This window comes from Puma concolor, chromosome B2, assembly GCF_028749965.1.
Source record: "Puma concolor isolate L17-30 chromosome B2, mPumCon1.1.hap2, whole genome shotgun sequence".
NCBI classification, from domain to species: domain Eukaryota; kingdom Metazoa; phylum Chordata; class Mammalia; order Carnivora; family Felidae; genus Puma; species Puma concolor.
The window spans coordinates 36,018,979-36,042,647 of record NC_141671.1 but is presented as its reverse complement, the minus strand read 5'-3'; the positions used below and the strand labels follow the sequence as shown (position 1 = coordinate 36,042,647).

The 23,669-nt window shown below is 40.8% G+C and overlaps 1 protein-coding gene and 2 long non-coding RNA genes across 3 annotated transcripts; 2 read left to right on the top strand and 1 right to left on the bottom strand.

The window, feature by feature from the left end:
- Window positions 1-1,841: 1,841 nt before the first annotated feature.
- SRSF3 (serine and arginine rich splicing factor 3) lies at window positions 1,842-9,321 on the bottom strand. Its single transcript, XM_025925134.2, has 6 exons — window positions 9,169-9,321; window positions 7,426-7,633; window positions 6,027-6,161; window positions 3,760-3,798; window positions 3,436-3,522; window positions 1,842-3,275 (listed from the first exon to the last, which is right to left on the bottom strand). Exons 2-6 carry the CDS (start codon window positions 7,629-7,631, stop codon window positions 3,248-3,250), a joined length of 495 nt encoding a protein of 164 aa, XP_025780919.1. The 5' UTR covers window positions 7,632-7,633; window positions 9,169-9,321; the 3' UTR covers window positions 1,842-3,247.
- Window positions 9,322-9,402: 81 nt separating this feature from the next.
- On the top strand, window positions 9,403-10,392 carry LOC147580915 (uncharacterized). The gene is made up of 2 exons (XR_015251201.1): window positions 9,403-10,035; window positions 10,146-10,392. It is a non-coding gene; the product is annotated as an uncharacterized LOC147580915 (long non-coding RNA).
- Window positions 10,393-11,545: 1,153 nt separating this feature from the next.
- Window positions 11,546-14,197, top strand: LOC147580914 (uncharacterized). Its single transcript, XR_015250795.1, has 2 exons — window positions 11,546-11,909; window positions 14,024-14,197. It is a non-coding gene; the product is annotated as an uncharacterized LOC147580914 (long non-coding RNA).
- Window positions 14,198-23,669: the final 9,472 nt, after the last annotated feature.

Here is a 23,669-nt window from a genome sequence, read left to right as displayed (position 1 = left end):
GTAGTAAAGGCACTAAATGACCCCACTCTAAGACTTTAGAACAATCCTTAATATACAATGTTATGTATGTCACATAGAATGGAAGAAAAAGTATAGTAGTATTATACACATGTATTTCAGGTTGTTAGTTTGGGAAACTTTTGGCTGTTACATGTTCTGAAGGATTAACAAGAACTGAGATACTGAAGGAGTCTAAAAACTGTATCATGAATTTCTGCAATCCCAATTAAAAAAAATCAAGCAGGTGATGTATTAGGTTTATCAAGACAAATTTTCAATGACGTCTTCTCAGAACCTCCCAAGTGTGCTGTACAACTGAATTTTTTTGAGGTATCCAAGGAATATTTAATAGGAAGAAAATTTGTGAGGACACAGAAAACTGAATTCAACACTATCAGTTGTTTTGATAAAAATATACTCCAACCCAGTTTTTCTTCAGCTACTTTAATCAGAAATCTTTTGTTCTCAAAAAAAAAAAAAAAAAGAAAAAAGAAAAACCAGAAGTCTAGTACAAAAATATACAACTGAAAGACATTACCACCAACTAGATCTGTCAACTAAATCGTGTTGAGGATTCTGAAAATAAAAAGTACTAAACCAGTGGTCTTAATCAGGGACATTTATCACCTAACTCTTCCAAGTAACACAGTGCTTACTCTTAAAAAAGTAAATGAGCCTGGCAACAGGCTGTGTATATTTTAAAAAACTTCTATGATCAACACCATTCCTGATAAAGAATTGTAATATGAACCATATTAACTAATAAAAAAGCAGGACTTCTCATCCAGATATAGGTGAGTCCAACTAAAAGAGATGCCATCTAATGACCACACCTTTGTAAGGAAATATTAAAAGTATATAAACAGTAGATAAGAGGTATCTACAATCTGATAAAATTCAAATTTCTCTGGCTAATTTATCTTCACCTTTCTGCTTAAGACATGAAGGTCAGAAGTAACCCACAATTAAGTGAGAACTACAGATAATTATTTTGAAAAAGCATAAAACTAACAATCCTTGTTTCCTTCAATTACCACCCAGGATTAACAGTGACCTCTAGGGAACACCTGCAGTCACTACACTAAGGTCAGTTTTTGTGACTGACCTCTTACAGTATTATACTCCTCCATTCAGGACACAGTACACAGTTGGCTAATGAAACTTAATTTTTGAAATTAGAGTAGCCAGAACTTTTAATGGCCACAGCTAAGTGTGCAATAAGGTTTTTAACAGTTTCTATCCTCCATTATTTTTTGTCACAAGCCATAAAATTGCTGGGGTTTCTGGTTAAAGTGACTGCAAATTTGGCCTAGAAGTCAGGATAACTCCCTGAGATCAACTTTATCTTAAGTTCTGTATAAGCCACATTATACCCATGACCTATCTCCTTTTTACAGAAATCCAATTTAGGACTTTGCAAGTTGTATGTTGCAAAAACATCCCTATCAGTGTCCAATGTAATTAGTGATGTACCGTATTACTTCCATGACCTTTAGTATCTTGCCTTGTTCTGAACAAGTTTTAAAACGCTAGGAGGAAATGCCAAAAGACAAAAGGCCCAAAGCCAGAGCTCCCAGTACATCAACAGTCTTAAGTGTCTTCTATAAGAAGGCTCATCCCAAATCTGAATTCTACCTTGTGACACCAATCTTCCTTTGTTGGTATCTGCATGAAAGGTTAGTAAGGACCACTGGAAATTTATTTAGGCCCTCCCTACACCTTATAAAGTATCTTTACAGACTGAACTCAATGCAGTGACTTCTTTCAAATTAAAGAAAGTCAGTATAGCATATTCCAAAACTATCTTTAAGTAGCACATTTAAGGAAACTAAGCCACAAGGTAGTTGCATTATGATTTAATCTAATCGCACAAAAATTTGAAATTACAACTCCTCTGGGTTTCTAAGAGGAAGGTTATGCATGCCTCCATATTCAATTCTGCACCGTTACATTTGAACCATATAGTGAAATTTACATCATAATGGATCAATTTAGAATTTCCATGCAACACCTCTGATTATATAAAATGGAAGCAATTTTTAAAGCTTTGTGGAAGGTCTCATGCTAATGATAAAGCCTTTTCTATGGGCCACTTTGGGTTATAATGTACCAGGTTGCTATACTTTAAGATGTTGGTCACGGAGTATCACGGTCTTTGAACTGGCTCCTACTCCTAAAAAATGGTTAAGTACGATCACTTAGGTGACACCAAGAATTCCCTTCAGCCTCAATTGTGTTTAAGATTTGTGTAACCAACGGATTTCCATGGGACAAGAAGAACTATGGTAATAGTGGGTTCGACTATTACACAATTATGCTAATATTTTATTAATTCAAAAGCACTTTACAAGAAAATATAAGTATGGCTTCCAATAGGAATGTTATACCTGGACTTGATACCAAGCTCACAGATTTTAGTTTTGCAAGGAAAAACAGGCTTTCAGGTTAAACAACAATTTGTAACCAAAACTTTAATCCCAAGGATTCTCACAAACATATTACAAATGACAGCATGAAAAAAAATCTTGCACAGTAACTCAAAGTTCAGCTCTACAATGTACCCTTAAACTGGCAGGACATTGGTATCTTGAATAGTTTCAAATTTCCAAAGAGAGAATGTTACATAGAGCTGTGTGTTCATATACAGCAATCCTGTTAAAATGAACTTATGACCTAAAGCAAAAGTAAACTTTCTTGAAACTTCCAATTCTACACCAACTGGACCACCTCTGCCCAGTACGAAGACAACTAGGATTCATTTTATTTTAAACCTCTAACCTAGTTTAACAGTGCAGCTTAATTTTTAGCTGCTGACTTGGGTTCACAGCAGCTTTTAAAGACTGTTCAATTACAGCTGCATGCACACTATCTCAGCTATGGAAAAACTCTGTTCAATTTTTGCCAGTTTTGTCTTCATAATATGAAATGTCAAGCTTTAACTGGGCAGGAGTTAATAGGTTTATTATCAGTCTATGTAAGACTAAACTTCAAAGCAAATTCAATTTTGCTTAAGGGAACATTGTAAAGTAACAACTCTTAATATTACATGCCTCATATGATCCATTCAAATCATAGAGAATTACATCTTTATGTGTCACTGTTCCAAGAGACAAACAAATGTGAACAGCTAAAACATCTTAAAAATGCACCAAGCTTATGAAGTCTCAAACAAAACTTGAATTTTCTGTACATACTCCTGTCAAATGAAGTTATTTCCTGTACACCACTCCTCTTGCAAACTGGTCTTCTATTTCCTTTCATTTGACCTAGATCGGCTAAAAGACAGAAAACCAAAAAAAAGTTACATACGTAACTCAGTGACATAACCAGGGAAGAAAGTTTTTATGGGAAAAATAAAAATCAAAACAGCCTAAGAAGATCACCTTCTCTTTTTAACAAGTTATTTATAAATGATTAAGTCATCAAAAATCTTACCTACGAGACCTAGAAAAGGATCGGGACGGCTTGTGATTTCTCTCCCGAGACAGTGATCTCTCTCTCCTCCTATCTCTAGAAAGGGACCTAAAACCAGAGGAAAAAGAAAAACAGGGCCATTCAGAATTATACACAACAAATATCCTAAGAAGTCTTCAAAAACTAAAAGCTGGTTCACTGGTGCAACTTATTAACCCTGGCTCTATATGCTACTTTTTCATTACTAAAGCCAGTCTTTTACCATTAACCACATCATTTGGAACACAGCTCAGGAACAGCAGAAACATGACTTTCTGAAGGTGGCCAAAAAAGGTAGTTATTTACCTGCTCCGGCTGCGGGAGAAGCTTCTCCGTCTTGGAGATCTAAAAGCAGAAACAGGAAAATTAGGCTAATTGTCAATTAGTATTTATGGCGTGAGGCATTTCCCAACTTTTCAATTTCACTGTTGGGCCCAGTGAATGTGCCGAAGAACTGGCACCCATCGTCCAAAAACAAAACAAAACCGAAAAAACAAAACCAAAACCAAAACCAAAAAAAAAAAAACAAAAAAAACAAAAAAAACCAAAACCAAAACAGAAAAAAACAGAAAAGAAAAAAAGGCACAGAAGGATTAAGGAACCAAAAGCTCAAGTGAAAAGCAGGTATTCCAACCATGGATTCACTTTAACAAAGAATGCTTCACAGCAGATCTGTCCAATGCAAAACTTCATGTCAAACTAACTTCACTACCCAAACACCACACCAAAATATAGTCCCACAAGTAGTTCCAAAAACAGTACCATAAACCAGTATTTGGAACCCATGCAAACCTATAAGTCCATGACAAGACTTAGGTACCAGGTGGATAGTGTAATTTTGTGAAAACGCGCTAGGTGTAAATACTGATGCCATTAAGTGCTACATTAGAACTGCATTTGTGATCGTCACATTAAAGAGTGTGTTTAGGCTTATAAAAATTACCTTAGCTTGGCCCACTTTACCCCCAAAATTTAAAACTTGAAAACTGTTAGTAAAACCATTTAAAGGTGATAGGATTCAACAAATTTTTGCTAGAAAAGAAAGCTAAATCTGTTAGGAGTTATTAAAATTTTTAGTTTGGCATCTCACACATGCAAATAAGTTTCACCTGAAGGTCTAGTTACATTATGAGTTCCCTATCACCCTTAAAAGTTTTATTCAAGCAATATATATGTACGTTACCATTCAATTATGCACAGCCAGCCTTTGATCCAGAAAAAAGAATTACTTTAAGCCGCTTACTCCTTATTTTAACCAGCAGTAAACTGTATAAGCAGGAAAAACTTACTAGTTTTGGGTTTCAACAAGCTAGAAATGGTGAGGTGAGGCTGCCGGACTGACGGCCAGGAAGAATTTGCTGAAAAGGTTTTGCCAGATGTTGCGTTGGATTTAGTTGGTTGGCGAAGGGGGTGTTGTGGATTTTTCCTGCTTTTTTGTTAGCCGAAGGCTGCTGCTGTAGTTGTTGTGAAGACATTTGGTAAATAAACAGCTGAGCTGATTGGCCAGGAATGTGTGGGCGGTCGAGGTGGCTGCTGCCGATTTGGTTAAGGTTGGAGAGAAGGCTGAGAGAAAACAGCATGCTCGGGAACCAAAGGGCGGTGCAACCTGACGACTGGCCATGCCTGGGTCATGTGAAACGACACCAGCCAAGCTGAATGGGGCGCGCTGGTCACATGACGCTGAAAGGGCTAGTTGACTGGCTAATGCAGACTCAGAGGGTGGTGAGAAGAGACATGATGGTGACTCTGTAACGGGGTTCATTTTTATTAATAGATGGACCAAAAAGCACAAAAAAAAAATGAAAAACAAGCCATCAGTACAACCATCTATTTAGCTAACAAATACTCTTTATTATGATGGGCAACAGTGTGTTGTTTTGTTTTTCAAAATAGCAAAAGGGGCAAGATTTTGAACTCCTATCTCCTAGAAGGACTTCACTCACCTGTAAGAGGTAAATTAAGTCCTATAGAAACTATTTTGGAGGAGATGTGGAGTTAGCATCCAGACAATACTGCCTGGTCCAAGAATGATGCCATTTTCAATTATAAAAAAACTGAAATCTCTCCTATTTGGTTTTGAAGAACAGATGACTGGGATTACTTTTTTAGCCCCCTTTATCGGTCAGTGACTTAAGTTAGTTTCAGAATGATTTCTACTTTACCAGTTTTAACATTACAACAGCTGCCTGTTTGATAAATACTACAATCGTGCTAATAGTAGAAAACACATTTTTGTGAAGAGCTAGAGTTGAATGTAATGTTTGTCATTATGGAGTCAAGAAATGGAAAAAGGCCTAAATTGAAGTATAAGGGAAGACTTGGAAAGATGCAACTAGAAGATGAACTAGAAGATAGATCCAAGATAGAAGTTACTGACTACCAACATGAACAGTGCCCTAAAGACAAAAGCCAACACTCAGCACAACTCACATACCCCAAACTACACCCAGCAAATGTTTCATAAAAACCTCCGATTCTTCAAAGTTTAAAACCCACCAACAAACTTTGAGAGAAATACCTGCTCCTATTAGCTACTCCGTTACACCAATACCTCTAAACACGCTCTCAAGTACCTGCGACGAGGTGGAGGACTCCTTCTCCGATAATCATCTCGAGGGCGACGACCCCAAGAAGGAGGTGGGCCACGATTTCTACTTCTCTTTTCACCATTCGAGAGTTCCACTCTTACTCGGCAGCCACACAGTGTTCTAAGGAAAGAAACATTACTAAATTTAAAAGAGCCAAGACATGTATACTAAAGCAAAAAGAAAGCACTCCCACTTAGCCTTTTCTGTAAACTACACACCTGAAACATCTGTAGAATCCTTAATAGCAAAACAAGTTTTTCTAATAAAGAAAACCAACTTCCTTATGCTTTAATGCCTTGTTAGAGCCAGTCTAAATCATTGGGCTCAATGTTAATTTGTTAAGTTACAAGTGTGAAAACCTTGGATTCTTCCTCAAAGAACCAGTTCATCTGTACATCCTGCTGGGACTTCAAGATCCCAGAACTTGTTTACTGATCTTGATGTTACTAGACTGTTGGTCTTTCTCTTCCCCAGATAACCCCAATTCTCCATGCCAACAGCAGTGAACAAAAGCATTTTGGCCATTTTCTGTCACCATCTCCCCTCAATCATCACACAATAGCTGACCCGTTCGTTAGGAAACTGAAGCTGAGGAAAGTCGGAAAAAAAGTTATCCTCCACCTCTTGTTTCACATCCATTCAGATGAATGGCCCACCTTTATTGGGCCAGCGATTAAGAGGTGGGAACCTGGAAAAATGTGTTTCTACCATCTGCTTGGATAAATGACCTTCTCTACAGCTTTACAGCCAACCCTCTGATCCCTTAACTTTTGGATCTTAAAGATTAACCATTTCCCCTGGTTTCCTGAAATCCAATGGTTTTCCAACAAGCAGGAAGGAGAGAAGGGCAGCACCTGGTCATTCTTAAAACTCAGGTGTTACTTACCAGCCATTAATGGGACACTAAACACACACACAACACAGCTACATATTCCACACTTCCTAAGTATTTCAAACACATAAAAGATAATGGTACAATAAAGCCCATGCAACCATTATCCAACTACGAGAATTACGTTTGTGGCCATTCTTACTTGAAAAGATCTGATTTCACAATTGTTTCAGAAACAATTCAAAGGTGACACCACAAGTGACAACTTTGTGGAAGGTTTCGATTAAAATGCTTCAACCATTTTGGATGCAAACATCCACCCACCAAGAATCGACCATTAAACATTTTCTTCAATGGCCACTTGAGTAAAAAGTTACTTCCTATTGATCTTCAGTAAAACACTTTTTCTTTGCAGAAAAGGCATATGTTAAGTCTCCAGTAACATTAACTTCAGATAGCCAAGAAGCTATCTAAAAGTCACATAACCTAGGAATTTTAAACATTAAAAAACACAAGCGACGTATTTGTCATCAACATTAGTCATTAAATTACCTCCCATCTAGCTCTCGAACAGCATCAGCTGCATCTCGGGGATCTTCAAATTCAACAAAAGCGAAGCCGGGAGGGTTTCTAGCAACCCACACACTTCGGAGTGGTCCATAATAGCCAAAAGCTCGTTCCAATTCAGTCTTGTTACCATTGTTTCCAAGATTACCTACATAAACTTTACAGTCCAGTGGACAGGAATCACGATGCATTTCTGTAATTAAAAAAAATTACCCGAAATGTTAGTCATTTACCCAATAAACCTACACAGTGAAAAAAGATCCTTAGAAAAGAATGCTGAAACACTAAAAACCAAACAATTACTACCCTTGAAACACCCATTTCTCTCTAATCTGTACTTCTAACTACCAGGAAGCCAGCACAAAATGCATTAAGAAAAATGCCTCCTGGAAAAATTGGTGGGGGAGTGGAAAGCACTGAAGAAGCATTTACAATCTGGGCAGTTAGTAACTTTACCAATTATTATAACTAATATCAAAGATAAAGCACTTAAGGTAGAGTAACTTGTGCAGAACCAAATCCTAGAGACGTAATAACCAAACCTAATAACCGAAGGGATACTAATGTGTCTTCGTGTAATTAAAACCTTAACCAGATTCATTCCTAAAGTGTTAGGAATCCAGACACAAGCGCACATATTCCAATTCTATGTATATAAAATATCCAACAGGTAAATGCAGAGACAGATTCATGGTTACCAGAGGCTGGGTGAGAGGGCAGAGGGAATGAGACCAGCTGCTTAATGGGAATAGGTCTCCTTAGGGGGTAACAAAAATGTTTTGGAACTAGACCGCTATGACAGTTGCACAGCACTGAGAATGTACTAAATACTACTTAACCGCACACTTTAAAAAGAAGCTTATGTTAATTTCAGGTGGGGATTTGTTAGTGCAAAAATTTACTGCACTTTGGGGGTTTATATTTGCTAGAACTTCACTACAAGTCACTTCCAAAACGAATCTAATCAACTTGTAGGACAGATTCAATTGCAAAGAGTAACGAACCCAATAACTCAGCTTAAGGGCTTCTCATAAACACCACATTCTGCTCACTCCGGACTTATCCAATTAAAAAAACTAGTCCAGACACATCCTATTTGCATGACCCCACCCTGTACCCAGGAGTCTTGAGACCAAACCATTGTTGGAGATTTTTTTTTTAACTTCGCTGTGAGCACTTTTAGAAGTATCAAAGGTAAGCTGCTACAAGTACAGTGTGGCTCAAGGAAGACCGATCAGTTTTAAAAAAAAAAGTGATTAAGACTGTAAAAAGTCAAATTAAGATGAAAATACAGGTGACTACACAAACCACGTCACATGGATTGAAAGGCCCAGCCTTGATTAGTGACTGTGGAAAAAAATCCTGAGCTTCCGAAGAAAACGTGGGGGTGGGGGAAAAAAGGCGCCATAAATTGAAAGGCCGCGGCCCGAGGTACAATTCGGTTAGCGGCCCTCTTTCCCGCCTCAACTTTCGGGTTATCCCACTTCTCAGTTCACCACCACCACCTCTCCCCCACCCCCCCGGATAGGGGAAGATTATAAACACCTCCACTTCGAGACCGAGGTACGTTCTCTGATGGGCCAGGAGCCCCCGCCACCGCCCCATGCTGAACGTCACAAAATGGCGGCGGCGTCTCTTTGTCTCAACCTGGCGCCATTGGGCCTGGCCCCACTGCGGTCCTGTTAAGTGCCATTTCCCACTGCACTCCTTTAGTCGCGGGTCTCTTACCGAAATCTTCGGTTACAAAGCAGACGCTCAAAACCACACACCCTCGGATGGGTCTTCCCGCTTCCCGCTCCCCTCCGGCCCGGCTCCCGCAGATGCTCTCGCTGACCTGGCGTCCACGAAATGGCGGACCACCGCCTTCTCCTCGCCCTTATTTATACGCCATGCTGAAGTCACATGATTGGACGGGCTCGCCCAATGAGAGGCGGAGGAGGCTGTGACGTAGCGGCCATCAAATCAACGAGAATCGCGGTTGCTGGGAGCGCGCTCTGGCGGTGCCGCTTGGTCCGTGGAGACGTACGCTGCCGCGCTCCAGTCGCCTTAGGCCTGGGGCTTCCTCGGGTGTTTCCGGGTGGCCGACCTCCAAGTTACCCTCGATCCCCTCTCCCCCATCTCCAGGATACACTAGGGTTTCATAACACCACTGCTGTTACTCCCAAACGATGATAGAGCCGTTTGCCCCAAATAAGATTTAGATCGTAAACTCATTACTTAATCCTCGAGAACGGTTAGACTGGAACTAAAGCATCGTGTTTACAGACGAGCTTCAGAGTTGCTCCCAAGGTCACTGAGCTGTGGGTGACCAAACTGCCACCAGATTGTGCCCGCCCACGTCTCACACTATGGAAAAGCCCGATCCTGGAAAGTCGGCCCAACTCTGGCTGGTTTCCCGCCTCTCACCCAAACTGCAGGATTTGGCAGAGAAGGGTGGCGTCATCATCCCGGACTCTTGAAAGGTTTAATAGAAACTCAAACGCAAATGAGACCGGCCAGGCCATCTGGACGCTGACCTTTACCAAATAACAGTAAAAAGAAATTTCTGAAAAGAATTAGTTTAAATTCTGGGCCCCCAAACAAATGCCAGGAAGGGTATGTCTGGCCTCTCTCCAGGAAAAGCCTGCCTGCGTATTGACGACTTCGGGGTGGGGCTGGGGTTCTTGGACCACTCACACCTTCCTCTGTTTTCCACTTCCTCCTAGGAAAACAGAGCCTCAAGAATAATTCACTACTGGGAGAGAAATACCGCAATCGTGCTCGAAAAACCCCTCCCTCTCTGGAACAGTGAGTCAAGCTACGAAGTTCGTCTGGTGTCCTGAAACCTACGCCCCAACCCCCCCCCCCCTTCAGTTTTGTCTGACTTATTGTTAAAATTTAAATTTGCTTTCAAGAAAAAGAAAACTAATACCTTGTATTTTCAGTCACAAAAATGAAAAAGATAAGCCAGTATTTACTTATCACTCCCGGATATTTTCGTTTGAATCCTTATCTCGTGGCTCTAAAAGGTTGGGGGGGGGGGGTGGAATGCAAAGATTTAATCGCTCTGAGCCTTAGTTTTCTCATGGTAGAATAGGAATTTCATACTGCAGGGAAAGAGGAGGGACAGGAACTACAGTCGAAGAGCCAGGACCTGTGCTGGCCTTACCTGGGGGGTTTCCTAGGTGAAGGGGGATTCTAGCATACCCTTTCTCTTTCTCTTCTTGCTTTTCTTCCCTTCTCTAAATATTTCTCTCCTCTGGCTCACTTCTGTTGTCTCGATTTGATCCCCTCCTCTGGGTAAGCTTTTCTCCTGGTTTGAATTTTATTTTCTTCTGCCAAAGCAAAGGCTTTGAAGTGAGACAGTCCTGGATCTGGACTATCAAAGTCCCACTACTACATACTGCTAAAGTGTCTTGAAAAGAATCCCCAGGGCGCCTGGGTGGCTCAGTTGATTGAGCGTCTGAGTTTCACTCGGGTCATGATCTCGTAATTCCGTGGGTTTGAGCCCTATGTCTGGCTCTGTGCTGACAGCTCAGAGCCTGGAGCCTGTTTCAGATTCTGTGTCTCCTCTCTCTGCCCCTCTCCTCCTGCTCTGTCTCTCAAAAATAAATAAATGTAAAAAAAAAACAAAAAGAAAACCACAACAAACCAACAAAGAATCTCTTACCCTGTCTCAGGATTATTTCCTTCTGTAAAATGGGATAATAATACCAGCCTTTCAGGGTTGTTATGTGCTGTCTCCTCTCACAGGAACTTCAGCTTTTGTCTGTGGTGGTCACTCCTGCATTCCTAGGGCCTAGGAACAAATCTGGCACACAGCACATAAACATATTTAATTATTTAATTACTTAGAAGAAAGTACGAAAATCACCTGACAATCTCTATTCAAAAAAATGCTGACTCTTCAAAGAATATCCTATCCATTCCCACCATTTTTCCTGTCTTTGGGTTTGTGAGTGTAATGCTAGTCTAGCATGCATCTTTCAATGGAGCACTCTTAATCCCTCCAGCTGTATTCCAGAATACATTTTGAACCTCCTTTGGCCATCCACACACGCTTTCCACCTTCTGGTAACTGCAGCCAAGTGAATTATCCATTTAAATTATGGATTATTTTTGGGGCGCCTGGGTGGCTCAGTCGGTTGAGCGTCCGACTTTGGCTCAGGTCATGATCTCACAGTCTGTGAGTTTAAGCCCCACATCGGGCTCTGTGCTGATGGCTCAGAGCCTGGAGCCTGCTTCCGATTCTGTGTCTCCCTCTCTCTCTGCCCCTTCCCTGCTCATGCTCTGTCTCTCTCTGTCTCAAAAATAAATAAAAACATTAAGAAAAAAATTAAAAAAAAATAAATTATGGATTATTTTTAATGTTGCTTTAAATATATTCAATCATCAACCACTCTTGTCCAGATTCTAGAACCACATGAAGCTGTCAGAGGGACATGTCAATATTTCTTGGTAGGGACAAGGAATGGAGATCATACGTTGTGGTAAACATCCCTTGATTTCATTTGGAGAACTACCTTCCTCGTAGTAGACCATGGCATTGATTCAGGTGTGGTTGGGTTCATGAAAGCATTCTAGTTCTTAGCACCCCCTCCCTACACCAATTAGTTCAGGAATGGGTGAGTAATACAATCAGACCAGTCAACTGCTAATTCTAGTCCTGCTGTTAGGCCAACCAGAGATGTGCTCATTTCCTCTGACTAGTGGCTTACCTGAGCCAGAGAAGCCATCCTCTTTCTAGAGGGAAGAGGCAGCCCTTAGAGGATCCAACCTACAGGGAGGGAGAGAGCTGAGAGATGGGGAAATAAAGAGCCCTGGAACTCTAGTTAAAGAAGCCCTGAACCCAGTTCTATTTTTGGAATTTCCTAGTAGCATACATTCCTAACACTGCACCCAGTTTGCCTAAGCCACTTGAGTTAGGTTTTTTGTTTTTTGTTTTTTGTTTTTTTCCTGACATTTGCAAACAGAAATACTCCAGGGGGACTGGGTGGCTCAGTTGGTTAAGCATCCGACTTCAGCTCAGGTCATGATCTCACAGTTTATGAGTTCCAGCCCATCATCCGGCTCTGTGCTGACGGCTCAGGCCCTGGAGCCTGCTTCAGATTCTGTCCTCTCTCTCTGCCCCTCCCCAGCTTGTGTGCTCTGTGGGGCTCAAATTCATAAGCCACGAGATCATGACCTGAGCTGAAGCTGGTCACTTAACAGACTGAGGCACCCAGGCGCCCCTAAAGTATTAATTCTTATACATACATATTCGTGCCTGGCCATAAGTAATATTTTTTCCTTAAAAAAAAAGTACTTAGTGAATAGTTAATGGGTGCATTTGAGAATCAGAAGAAAACTCAGGGCCATGGTTCTCAATTTGAGGTACTGAGAAAGTCGGTGTTAGAGTAATTTTTGTGTTTGGAGTTTTTCTTTTTTTTTAAATTTTTTTTTACCATTTGTTTTTGAGAGACAAAGCAAGTATCTGTCTGTCTCTCTCTCTCAAAAAAAAAAAAAAAAAAAATGAAAAAAGAAAAATTCCCAGCCGACTTCAGCTCAGGTCATGATCTCGCGGTCCATGAGTTCGAGCCCCACATCAGGCTCTGTCTGACAGTTCAGAGCCTGGAGCCTGCTTCAGATTCTATGTCCCCCCTCTCCCCCACTCATGCTCTGTCTTGCTCTGTCTCTCAAAAATAAATGTTAAAAAATTTTTTTAAAAAAAGAAAAACTCCAGGGGCGCCTGGGTGGCGTAGTCGGTTAAAGCGTCCGACTTCAGCCAGGTCACGATCTCGCGGTCCGTGAGTTCGAGTCCCGCGTCAGGCTCTGGGCTGATGGCTCAGAGCCTGGAGCCTGTTTCCGATTCTGTGTCTCCCTCTCTCTCTGCCCCTCCCATTCATGCTCTGTCTCTCTCTGTCCCAAAAATAAATAAAAAACGTTGAAAAAAAAATTAAAAAAAAAATAAATAAAAAAAGAAAAACTCCAAACACAAAAATAACACCGACTTTCTCAGTACCTCAAATTGAGAACCATGGCCCTGAGTTTTCTTCTGATTCTCAAATGCACCCATTAACTATTCACTAAGTACTTGTTTTTTAAGGAAAAAATATTACTTATGGCCAGGCACGAATATATATGTATAAGAATTAATACTTTAGGGGTGCCTGGGTGCCTCAGTCTGTTAAGTGACCAGCTTCAGCTCAGGTCATGATCTCGTGGCTTGTGAGTTTGAGCCCCACATTGGGTTCTGCACCGGTGGTACACAGCCTGCTTGGGATTCCCCCCCCCCCTTTCCCTCTCTCTCTCTGTCCCTTCCCCACTTGTGCTTCCCCACTTGAGTCTATCAAAATAAATAAACTTTAAAAAAAAAAAAGAATTGACACTTTAAATATTGTGATTGACTTCAAGTGTCCAAAGGAAAATCTAATAAGAGCCTGAGCTATAGCAATAGTCCATTAACTACTTGGCTCAGTGACTGTGTTGGCAGCAAGCAGATGGCACATTCAACAAAGAGTTAACTGAAGACGTAATTATTTACAGAGCCTCGGGCAGGGCTAAGGAGCGGGGATGGGATGGTTAGAGGTGGAATAACTAACTGGACTAATCTCTCTTCCCACAGTCCCATCTTACAGTGGTGCCTTCCGTTGCCCAAAGCCCCTGGGAAACCTGAGGACAAGAGAGCTGAGTGATGCAAGCTTAGAATCAGCCTCACAGCAACAGAACAGGGCAGAGAAGACGAGAAAACTGATTCAGGGCTGTGTTATCCAATAAAGCAGTCACTGGACAAACACAACTATTTGAGTCCAAAAAAAATTTTTTTAAGCAGGAAGTCTATGTTGTTGTTGTTTTTTTAATGTTTATTTATTTTTGAGAGAGAGAGAGAGAGAGAGAGAGAGGGAGAGAGACACAGAATCCAAAACAGGCTCCAGGCTCTGAACTGTCAGCACAGAGCCCCACGTAGGGCTCCCAACTCATGAGCCATGAGCTCATGACCTGAGCCGAAGCCCGATGCTTAACTGACTGAGCTACCCAGGCACCCCATTTGAGTCCAAATTAGCATGTGTTGTAAATGTGAAATACATGCTGGATTCCCAACACTTAGTATATATATTTTTTTAATTTTATTTTTTTGTATATATTTTTATATTTATTTTAAATTAAATTTAAATTTATTTTACTATATGTTAATTTACATCTAAATTAACATATGGTGCAACAATGATTTCAGGAGTATATTCCTTGATGCCCCTTACCCATTTAGCCCATCCCCCCTCCCACAAGCCCTCCAGTAACTCTGTTTGTTCTCCATCTGTAAGAGTTTCTTATGTTTTGTCCCCCTCCCTGTTTTTATATTATTTTTGCTTCCCTTCCCCTATGTTCATCTGTTCTGTGTCTTAAAGTCCTCATATGAGTGAAGTCATATGGTATTTGTCTTTCTCTGACTAATTTCACGTAACATAATACCCTCTAGTTCCATTCGTGTAGTTGCAAATGGCAAGATTTCATTCTTTTTCTTTCTTTCTTTTAATCTTTATTTATTTTTGAGAGAGAGAGACAGAGTGCAAGCTGGAGAGGAACACAGAGAGAGAGAGACACAGAATTTGAAGCAGGCTCCAGGTTCTGAGCTGTCAGCACAGAGCCTGACACAGGGCTCGAACTCATGAACCGCGAGATCATGACCCAAGCTGAAGTCGGACACCCAACCGACTGAGCCACCCAGGCACCCCAAGATTTCATTCTTTTTGATTGCCAAGTAATACTTCATTGTATGTATATACCACATCTTCTTTATCCATTCATCCATTGATGGACATTTGGGCTCTTTCCATACTTTGGCTATTGTTGATAGTACTGATGTAAACATTGGGGTGCGTGCCAACACTTAGTATATTAGAAAATGTAAAAATCTCGTTTTTATATTGATTATATGTTGAAATGATACTTTTGTGATGTATTGAGTTAAATATATTATTAAAATTAACTTAGGGGTGCCTGGCTGGCTCAGTCCACAGAGCATCTAACTCTTGATCTCTGATCATGAGTTCAAACCCCACATTGGGATTACTTTAAAAAAAAAAGGGGGAATAATTATAAAAGGCCTTCCATTTTGGATGCCTGACTGGCTCAGTTGGTAGAGTATGTGACTCTTGACCTTGGGATTGTGAGTTCAACCTCATGCTGGGTGTACAGATTACTTAAAAAATAATAATAATAAATAAATAAAAATAAATAAATAAATGGGGGTGCCTGGGTGGCTCAGTCAGTTAAGCATCTGACTCTGGATTTCAGCTCTTCCACGTCATGATCTCGCGGTTTGTGAGTTCAAGCCCTGTGTCTGGCTTTGCACTGACAGTGTAGAGTCTGCTTGGGATTCTCTCTCTCTCTCCTTCTCTCTCTGCCCCTCTCCTGCTTATTCTCTCTCTCTCTCAAAATAAATAAATAAACTTTGAAATAAATACAAATAAGTAAAATTAACTTCATCTCTTTCTTTATACTTTTTAACTGTGCCTACCAGTACTTTTAAAATAACGTGGTTTAGGGGCGCCAGGGTGGCGCAGTCGGTTAAGCGTCCGACTTCAGCCAGGTCACGATCTCGCGGTCCGTGAGTTCGAGCCCCGCGTCAGGCTCTGGGCTGATGGCTCAGAGCCTGGAGCCTGTTTCCGATTCTGTGTCTCCCTCTCTCTCTGCCCCTCCCCCGTTCATGCTCTGTCTCTCTCTGTCCCAAAAATAAATGTTGAAAAAAAAAAACAAAAACATGGTTCACATTATATTTCTATTAGGCAGTGTTGATTTACAGGGACAAATGAAAAATAACCACACATGATTATGATAAACATTTAAGAACTCATTTTAGTGGGGCATCTGGGTGGCTCAGTCAGTTAAGCATCCAACTCTCGATTTCCACTCAGGTCATGATCTCACGGTTGGAGGGTTTAAGCCCCACGTCAGGCTCTGCACTGACAGCTGGAGCCTGCTTGGAATTCTCTGTATCCTTCTCTTTCTGCCTGTCCCCTATTCACATTCACACTTACTCTCTTTCTCTGTCTCTCTCTCCCAAAAATAAATAGACATTTTTTTAAATAAAAAAATAAAAACTCATTTTATTTCCATATCCTTGACAAGTATTTGAAAATAGTGTTTCTGGTACTTATATTATTTAAGCTTCTTTTTTTAAACCTAATTGCTTTGATAGCTTGATAGCTTTTCTATGCTTTTTTAAATATAATTCCCTGAAACAGTTTTTTGGATCGTATTACGTACTTAACAGTCATTTATTCATTCAAAAAGCATTTATTAGGTACCTTCTATTTTCCAAACACTGAGATGGATTTAGAGGACAAAATAGCCCAAAAGGAGCCTTAGGCTGCTGCCACCATGGAGCTAAGTTCTAATATAGGGGGGAGTTAGAGAAAGAATCACACAAGCAGTCGTGAAATTATTTATGTGGAAAATTATCTGGAGAAGAAAATGTTGCCCTAAGAATGTATTATAGGAGGGGCGCCTGGGTGGCTCAGTCGGTTAAGAGTCCGACTTCGGCTCAGGTCACAATCTCGCAGTCCATGAGTTAGAGCCCGCATCAGGCTCTGTGCTGACAGCTCGGAGCCTGGAGCCTGCTTCCGATTCTGTGTCTCCCTCTCTCTCTGCCCCTCCCCCACTCATGCTCTGTCTATCAAAAATAAATAAACGTAAAAAAAAAACTTTAAAAAAAGAATATATTATAGGAGAGAGTGGTCTGATTAAGTAAACCAAAGAAGGCTTCCCAAAGAAGACACAATTGAGCAAAAGCAGCAGGGCAAAATTTGTGAGAGGCATGAGAGAATGTTCCTGGAAGACGGTACAGAATGTGTATATTCCTGCAGTAATTTAGAGGAGTTAAAAAAAAGTGAGGAATAGATTGGAAATTTTATTAATGTGTAGAATGTTTATTTTATATATGTATTTATTCATATATCAACAAGTACTTACCGAGTGCCTACTAAGTGCTTTCCAAGAAGCAAGGTGAATCAGTCACAAATATTACACAGCCATTAAAAAGGATGAGTTTGCACCGTTTGTGACAACATGGATGGACCTCCAGGGTATTATGCTAAGTGAAATAAATCAAACTAAAAGAGACAAATAGCATATGATTTCACTCAGGTGGATCTTAAAAAAAAAAAGTGAATAAAAAGCAAAATCAAAGCTGTAAATACAGAGAATGAACCAGTGGTTGCCAGAAGAGAAAGGGTGAGGGAAGTGCAAACTGGGTGAGGGGAGTGGGAGATACAGACTTCCAGTTATGGAATGAATAAGTCCCGGGAATAAAGGGTACGGTATAAGGAATATAGTCAAAGATACTGTGATTGTGTATGGTGACAGAAGGTAGCTACACTTGGATTAGCTTACTGGATAGCTTACTGGATTAGCTTTTGGAATCACTATGTTGTATTCCTGAAACTAATGTAACATCGTGGGTCAACTATACTCAAAGATTTTTTTTGGCTTTGGATTCTCTCCCTCCCTCCCTCTCTCTGCCCCTCCCTTGCTTGCTCTTTCTCTCTCTCTCCCTTTCTCTCTCCCTCTCTCTCTCTCTCTCTCAAAAAAATAAACTTAAAAAACATGAGTGCTTACTATGTTTCTCTGTGGCAGGCTCAGATAGCTGCTACAATGCTATGTTAGAAGTATGAATACCGTGGAGACTTTCCCCTCCTCCACATAGAAGATTATATGTGGCAACCGGACTTTTTATTTTCGGGGGGGGGGGGGCTCTTGTGCCTGAAAAGGAATAATTTATTAACTCTGGTGTTTTGATTTATGTTAAATTAATCAGTTTCAAATTCTTGAATCCAGTTTTTTGGTATGTTTAAGCTAAACTTCTAACCATTGTTATTTTATTTTCTAAGAATCTACTGTTTCTTAGTAAGATCAATAATTCTCACTGTCCTTAGATGAGTCTTAACTAGAATCAGAAATCTGGGGTGCCTGGCTGGCTCAGACAGTAGAGCAACTTCTGAGCTTGGGGTTGTGAGTTCGAGCCCCACGTTCTGAGCTGACAGCAGAGAGCCAGGTGTGGGGCTTGAACCCATGAACCATGAGATCACGACCCAAGCTGAAGTTGGATGCTCAACCAACTGAGCCACTGAGGAGCCCCAATACATTTAATTTTCTGAAACATTGCAAAAGTCTATTACAGCAGGCTGAAAATTCTAACAAGCAAGATCTCCAGTGTTCATGGATTGAAAGGCTTTACTATTGTTAAGATGGCAATACTACCTAAAGCAATCTATGGATTCAATGTAATCCCTATCAAAATTCCAAAGGCCTTTTTTGCAGAAACGGAAAAGCCAATCCTCAAATTCATATGAATTTGCAAGAGGCCCCAAGTAAACAAAAATAGTATTAAAAAATGAGAACAAAGTTGGAGGACTCACACTAATTCCAAAACTTACTACAAAGCTTTGGTACTCAACTGATTGTAGTATTAGCACAAGAATAGACATATAGACCAATGGATAGCATTAAAAGTCTGGAAATAAAGCCATGCATTTATAGGCAATCGATTTTTGTCAAGGGCCAAGACTATTCAGTGAGGAAAGAATAGTCTTTTCTACAAATGCTGTTGTGACAACTGGATATCCGCAAGCCAAAAAAAAAAAAAAGAAAAAGAAAAAGAAAAATGACATTGAAATCCTACCTTATACTGTATAAAACAAATTAACTGTAAATGTATCAATGACCTAAGTATTAGATCTAAAACCACAAAACTCTCTTATGAAAGCATAGGGATAAATCTTCATGATCTTGGATTTGGCAACGGATTCCTATATATGACACCAAAAGTACTAGCAACAAAAGAAAAAATAGTTGAATTGAACTTCATCAAAATTAACAATACTTGTGCACTAAAGGGCATTATTTAAAAAGTGAAAAGGCAGCTGCTGTGTAATAAAGAATTTGTCTGGTCAGTATTCCAGGTTCCTGACACTGAGCTTCTAAAACCCTTGGAATTTCCTGAGCAACCACATGATTGGAAGGTTGGGACATTGAGCCAGGCCCCACCCACTGCTGGGAAGAGAAGGATGGGGGTGGGAGCTGGTGATTGAGTCCTGTAGCCAGTGGTTTAATCAATTAAATCTATGTAAACAAATTCTCATTAAAAACTCTACACAAGCTCAGTGGAGCTTCCTAATTGGTAAATACGTTGATGTGCTTGAAGAGTGATGCACTCTGATTCTATGAGAAGAGAATACAGAAGCTCTGTGTTGGGGACCCTCCCAGACCTTCCCTTATGCATCTCCCTAGTTTGTTCCTCCTGACATACATATATATATCCGTTGTTTTATTTGCTTATTTATTTTAAATAATCTCTACACCCAACATGGGGCTCAAACTCAGGGCCCCAAGATCAAGAGTCACGTGGCCTATATTCTTTATAATAAAAACGGAACAGCAAATATAGTGGTTTCTTGAGTTCTGTGGATCAGTCTTGTGAATTACCAAACCCAGGGTGTCGTGGAAACACCTACATTTGTAGCCACGTGTTCAAGGGTGCAGGTAGCCTGGAGACATCCAGATACTGAGGCTGGTGTCTGAAGTGGAGTCAGTCTTGTTGACTGAGTGCCAGTCTATGCTGACTTTGAGTGTCTAATATCAGACTGAACTGTAGTACACCAGTTGGTGGTGCAACAGGTTGGGGTTGAAATGGAATAACAACCTACAGAGTGGGAGAAACTATTTGCAAATCATATATCTGATTTTAAAAAAATCATATATCTGTTAAGTGTCTAATATCCAGAACCAGTATAGGGCACTCTTACAACTCAACAACAACAAAAGAAGCAACTCGATTTAAAATGGCCCCTCCCCTGCTCATGCTCTGTTTTCTCTCTCTCAGAAATAAACATTGAAAAAACAAAAATAAAAAATGGCACAAGAAGAGAAGCTCAATATCATTAGTCATTAGGAAAATGCAAAATAAAACCACAATGAGTTACAACTTCCCACCCATTCGGATGGCCATGATAATAATTTTTTTTAACACATTTCTTCTTTTTTAAGTTTATTTATTTATTTTTGAGAGAGACAGAGATAGCATGAGCGAGGGAGGGGCAGAGAGAGAGGGAGAGAGAGAATCCCAAGCAGGCTCTGCACTATCAGCACAGAGCCAGAGGCCAGGATGGAACTCACAAAACTGAGATCATGACCCAAGCCAGCACCAAGAGTCAGATGCTTAACTGATTGATCCACCCAGGCACCCTATAATAATAATTTTTTTAAAGGAAAATAAATATTGGTGAGGATGTGGGGAAATTAGAACCCTCATATAGAGCCAGTGGGAATGGAAAATAGTACAGCTACTATGGAAAAGTTTTGCCATTCCTCACAAAATTGAACATAGAATTACCTTACGACCTAATAATTCCACTTTCAGGTATATACCCCAAAGAATTGAAAATTGGTACTCAAACAAGAACATGCACATGCATATTAGCACCCATGTTCGCAATTGCCAAGAGGTAGGAATGTTCCAAGTGTCCATCAATGGATAAACAAATTGTAGCGTTACGTATATGTAGGTATAAAAGTGAAATATGATTCGGCTACAAAAAAAAAGTACTGATATATGCTACAAAATTATAAACTTTGAAGACATGCCGCTGAGTGAAAGAAGCCGTCACAAAAGGTTACGTATTGTATGATCCATTGATAGGAAATATTCAGAAGGAGTAAATTCAGAGATAGAATGCAGGTTGGTGTTGTCAGGGATGAGTGGTGAGCAGATTCATAGTGGATGCCGAGGTTTCTTTTGGGATGACAAAGATATTTTGGATCTAGGTACAGATGGTGGTGGTACTATATTGTGCAACTGAATTGTTTATCTTAACATGGTTAATTTTGCATTATGTGAATTTCACCTCATGATTTTGCGGTTCATGAGTTCGGAGCCTGCATCGGCTCTCTACTGTCAGCACGGAGCCTGCTTCAGATCCTCTGTCTCCCTCTCTCTCTCCCCCTCCCCTACTCGCTCTCCCTCTCTCAAATAAATAAATCTTTAAAAAAATTTTTTTAAGGGAAAAGAAGAAAGAAAATTGTAACAAGCAAAAGTATCCTAAGCCTCTAAGCAAATCTTATAAATCCAATATAACAGACTAAATATTTGTGTCCCCCCAAAATTCACATATTAAAACACTAATCCCAACATGATTGCATTTAGAGGTGGTCCCAGTGTGGTTACAGGTAGAGGTGGGCCTCCAAGAAGTAATTAGCTCATGAGGGTGGAGTCCTCATGAATGGGATCAGTGACCTTGTAAGAAGAGGCCAGAGGACTATCTAGCCCTCTTTTAACCACGTGAAGACACTTGGAGAAGCAGGCTGGTTGCAACCCAATAGAGGGCTCTCACCAGGACCTGACCGTGCTGGCACCCTGATCTTAGACTTCCAGCCTCCAGAAATGTAAGAAATAAGTTTATGTTGTTTGTTTTTCCTTTTAAATTTTTTTTAACGTTTATTCATTTTTGAGAGACAGAGTGAGCTGGGGAGGGGCAGAGAGAGGGAGACAGTATCCAAAGCAGGCTCCAGGCTCTGAGCTGTCAGCACAGAGCCCGATGTGGGGCTCGAACTCACTGACCACGAGACCATGAACTGAGCCAAAGTCGGATGCTTAACCGACTGAGCCACCCAGGCACGCCAAATTTATGTTGCTTATAAGCCACGCAGTCTACCGTACTTTGTTAGAGCAACTCAAGCTAAGACATTTATCAAATCTATAGATATGATACATCAGAGTTTTGACCCTTGACGAGAATGTGGGATCTGAACACTGACTAAATATTTGATGACATTAAGGAATTATGATTAATCTTCAAAGAACTATGCTAATGATTTTAAAGTCCCTATCTTTTGTTTTAATTCCTTTTAAAAAATGTTTATTTTGAGAGAAAGAGAGCACCAGTGGGGGAGGGGCAGAGAGCAAGAGAGAGGGAGAGAGCATCCAAAGTATGCTCTGTGCTGTCAGAATTTGAGCCGAAATCAAGAGTCTGAGGCACAGCTGACTGAGCCACCCAGTCGCCCCACTCCCGTCCACTTTTCGTTACATGTTTGAAATTTTCCGCAATAAAGTAAAAGGAAAGGGAGAGAATCCGTAAGAGGAGAGCAGGAAGAAAAGGAGAAAGGGAAGAGTTATCCTGTAGCTAATGTCATAAAAATGTAGCATTGGGGCGCCTGGGTGGCGCAGTCGGTTAAGCGTCCGACTTCAGCTAGGTCACGATCTCGTGGTCCGTGAGTTCGAGCCCCGCGTCAGGCTCTGGGCTGATGGCTCAGAACCTGGAGCCTGTTTCCGATTCTGTGTCTCCCTCTCTCTGTCCCTCCCCCGTTCATGCTCTGTCTCTCTCTGTCCCAAAAATAAATAAACGTTGAAAAAAAAATTTTTTAAAAAATGTAGCATTTTATAGATTACGGCACATTTTCAGGCAGTTATTTAGAAGGGACAGGTGAGCTCCCAGCTTCTTCGTTTAAAGGCCAGCCTGACACAAAGACAACACTAAATGTTCATCAGAAATGACTATGAAAGATCTCATTCCCAGCCCTGTCCACACTTGCCTACAGGCTCTGCAGCAGTCAGTTCTCTCAGGCTTTGGCCTTAGAGCAAAAACAAACTGTGAGGTAGGGACCCCTAAGCAATAGTACCCCTTGCTTCTGGCGTCTTCCAGCCTACCCGAGCAGAACTGGATTGCTTCCAACTGCTTGCCACATATTTTAGAATTTAAATTACCAGTATACCTAGACAAAGCTTTATTCTCCAGATAAAAACCTGTAGCTTGTTTCATGAGTTTTTGTTCGTATTTTTTTCCCTTATTTTTGAGAGAGAGAGAGAGAGAGTGAGTGAGCATGGAAGGGGCAGAGAGAGGGGGAGAGAAAAAAATCCCAAGCAGGTTCCACACTGTCAGCACAGAGCCCAATGCGGGGCTTGAACCCACGAACTGTGAGATTACAACCTGAAACCAAGAGTAGGAGGCTTAATCGACTGAGCTACCCAGGCGCAACCCTGTATTTGTTTTAAAAATTTTTTTTTTTTTTAACGTTTATTTATTTTTGGGACAGAGAGAGACAGAGCATGAACGGGGCAGGGGCAGAGAGAGAGGGAGACACAGAATCGGAAACAGGCTCCAGGCTCTGAGCCATCAGCCCAGAGCCCGACGCGGGGCTCGAACTCACGGACCGCGAGATCGTGACCTGGCTGAAGTCGGACGCCTAACCGACTGCGCCACCCAGGCGCCCCCTGTATT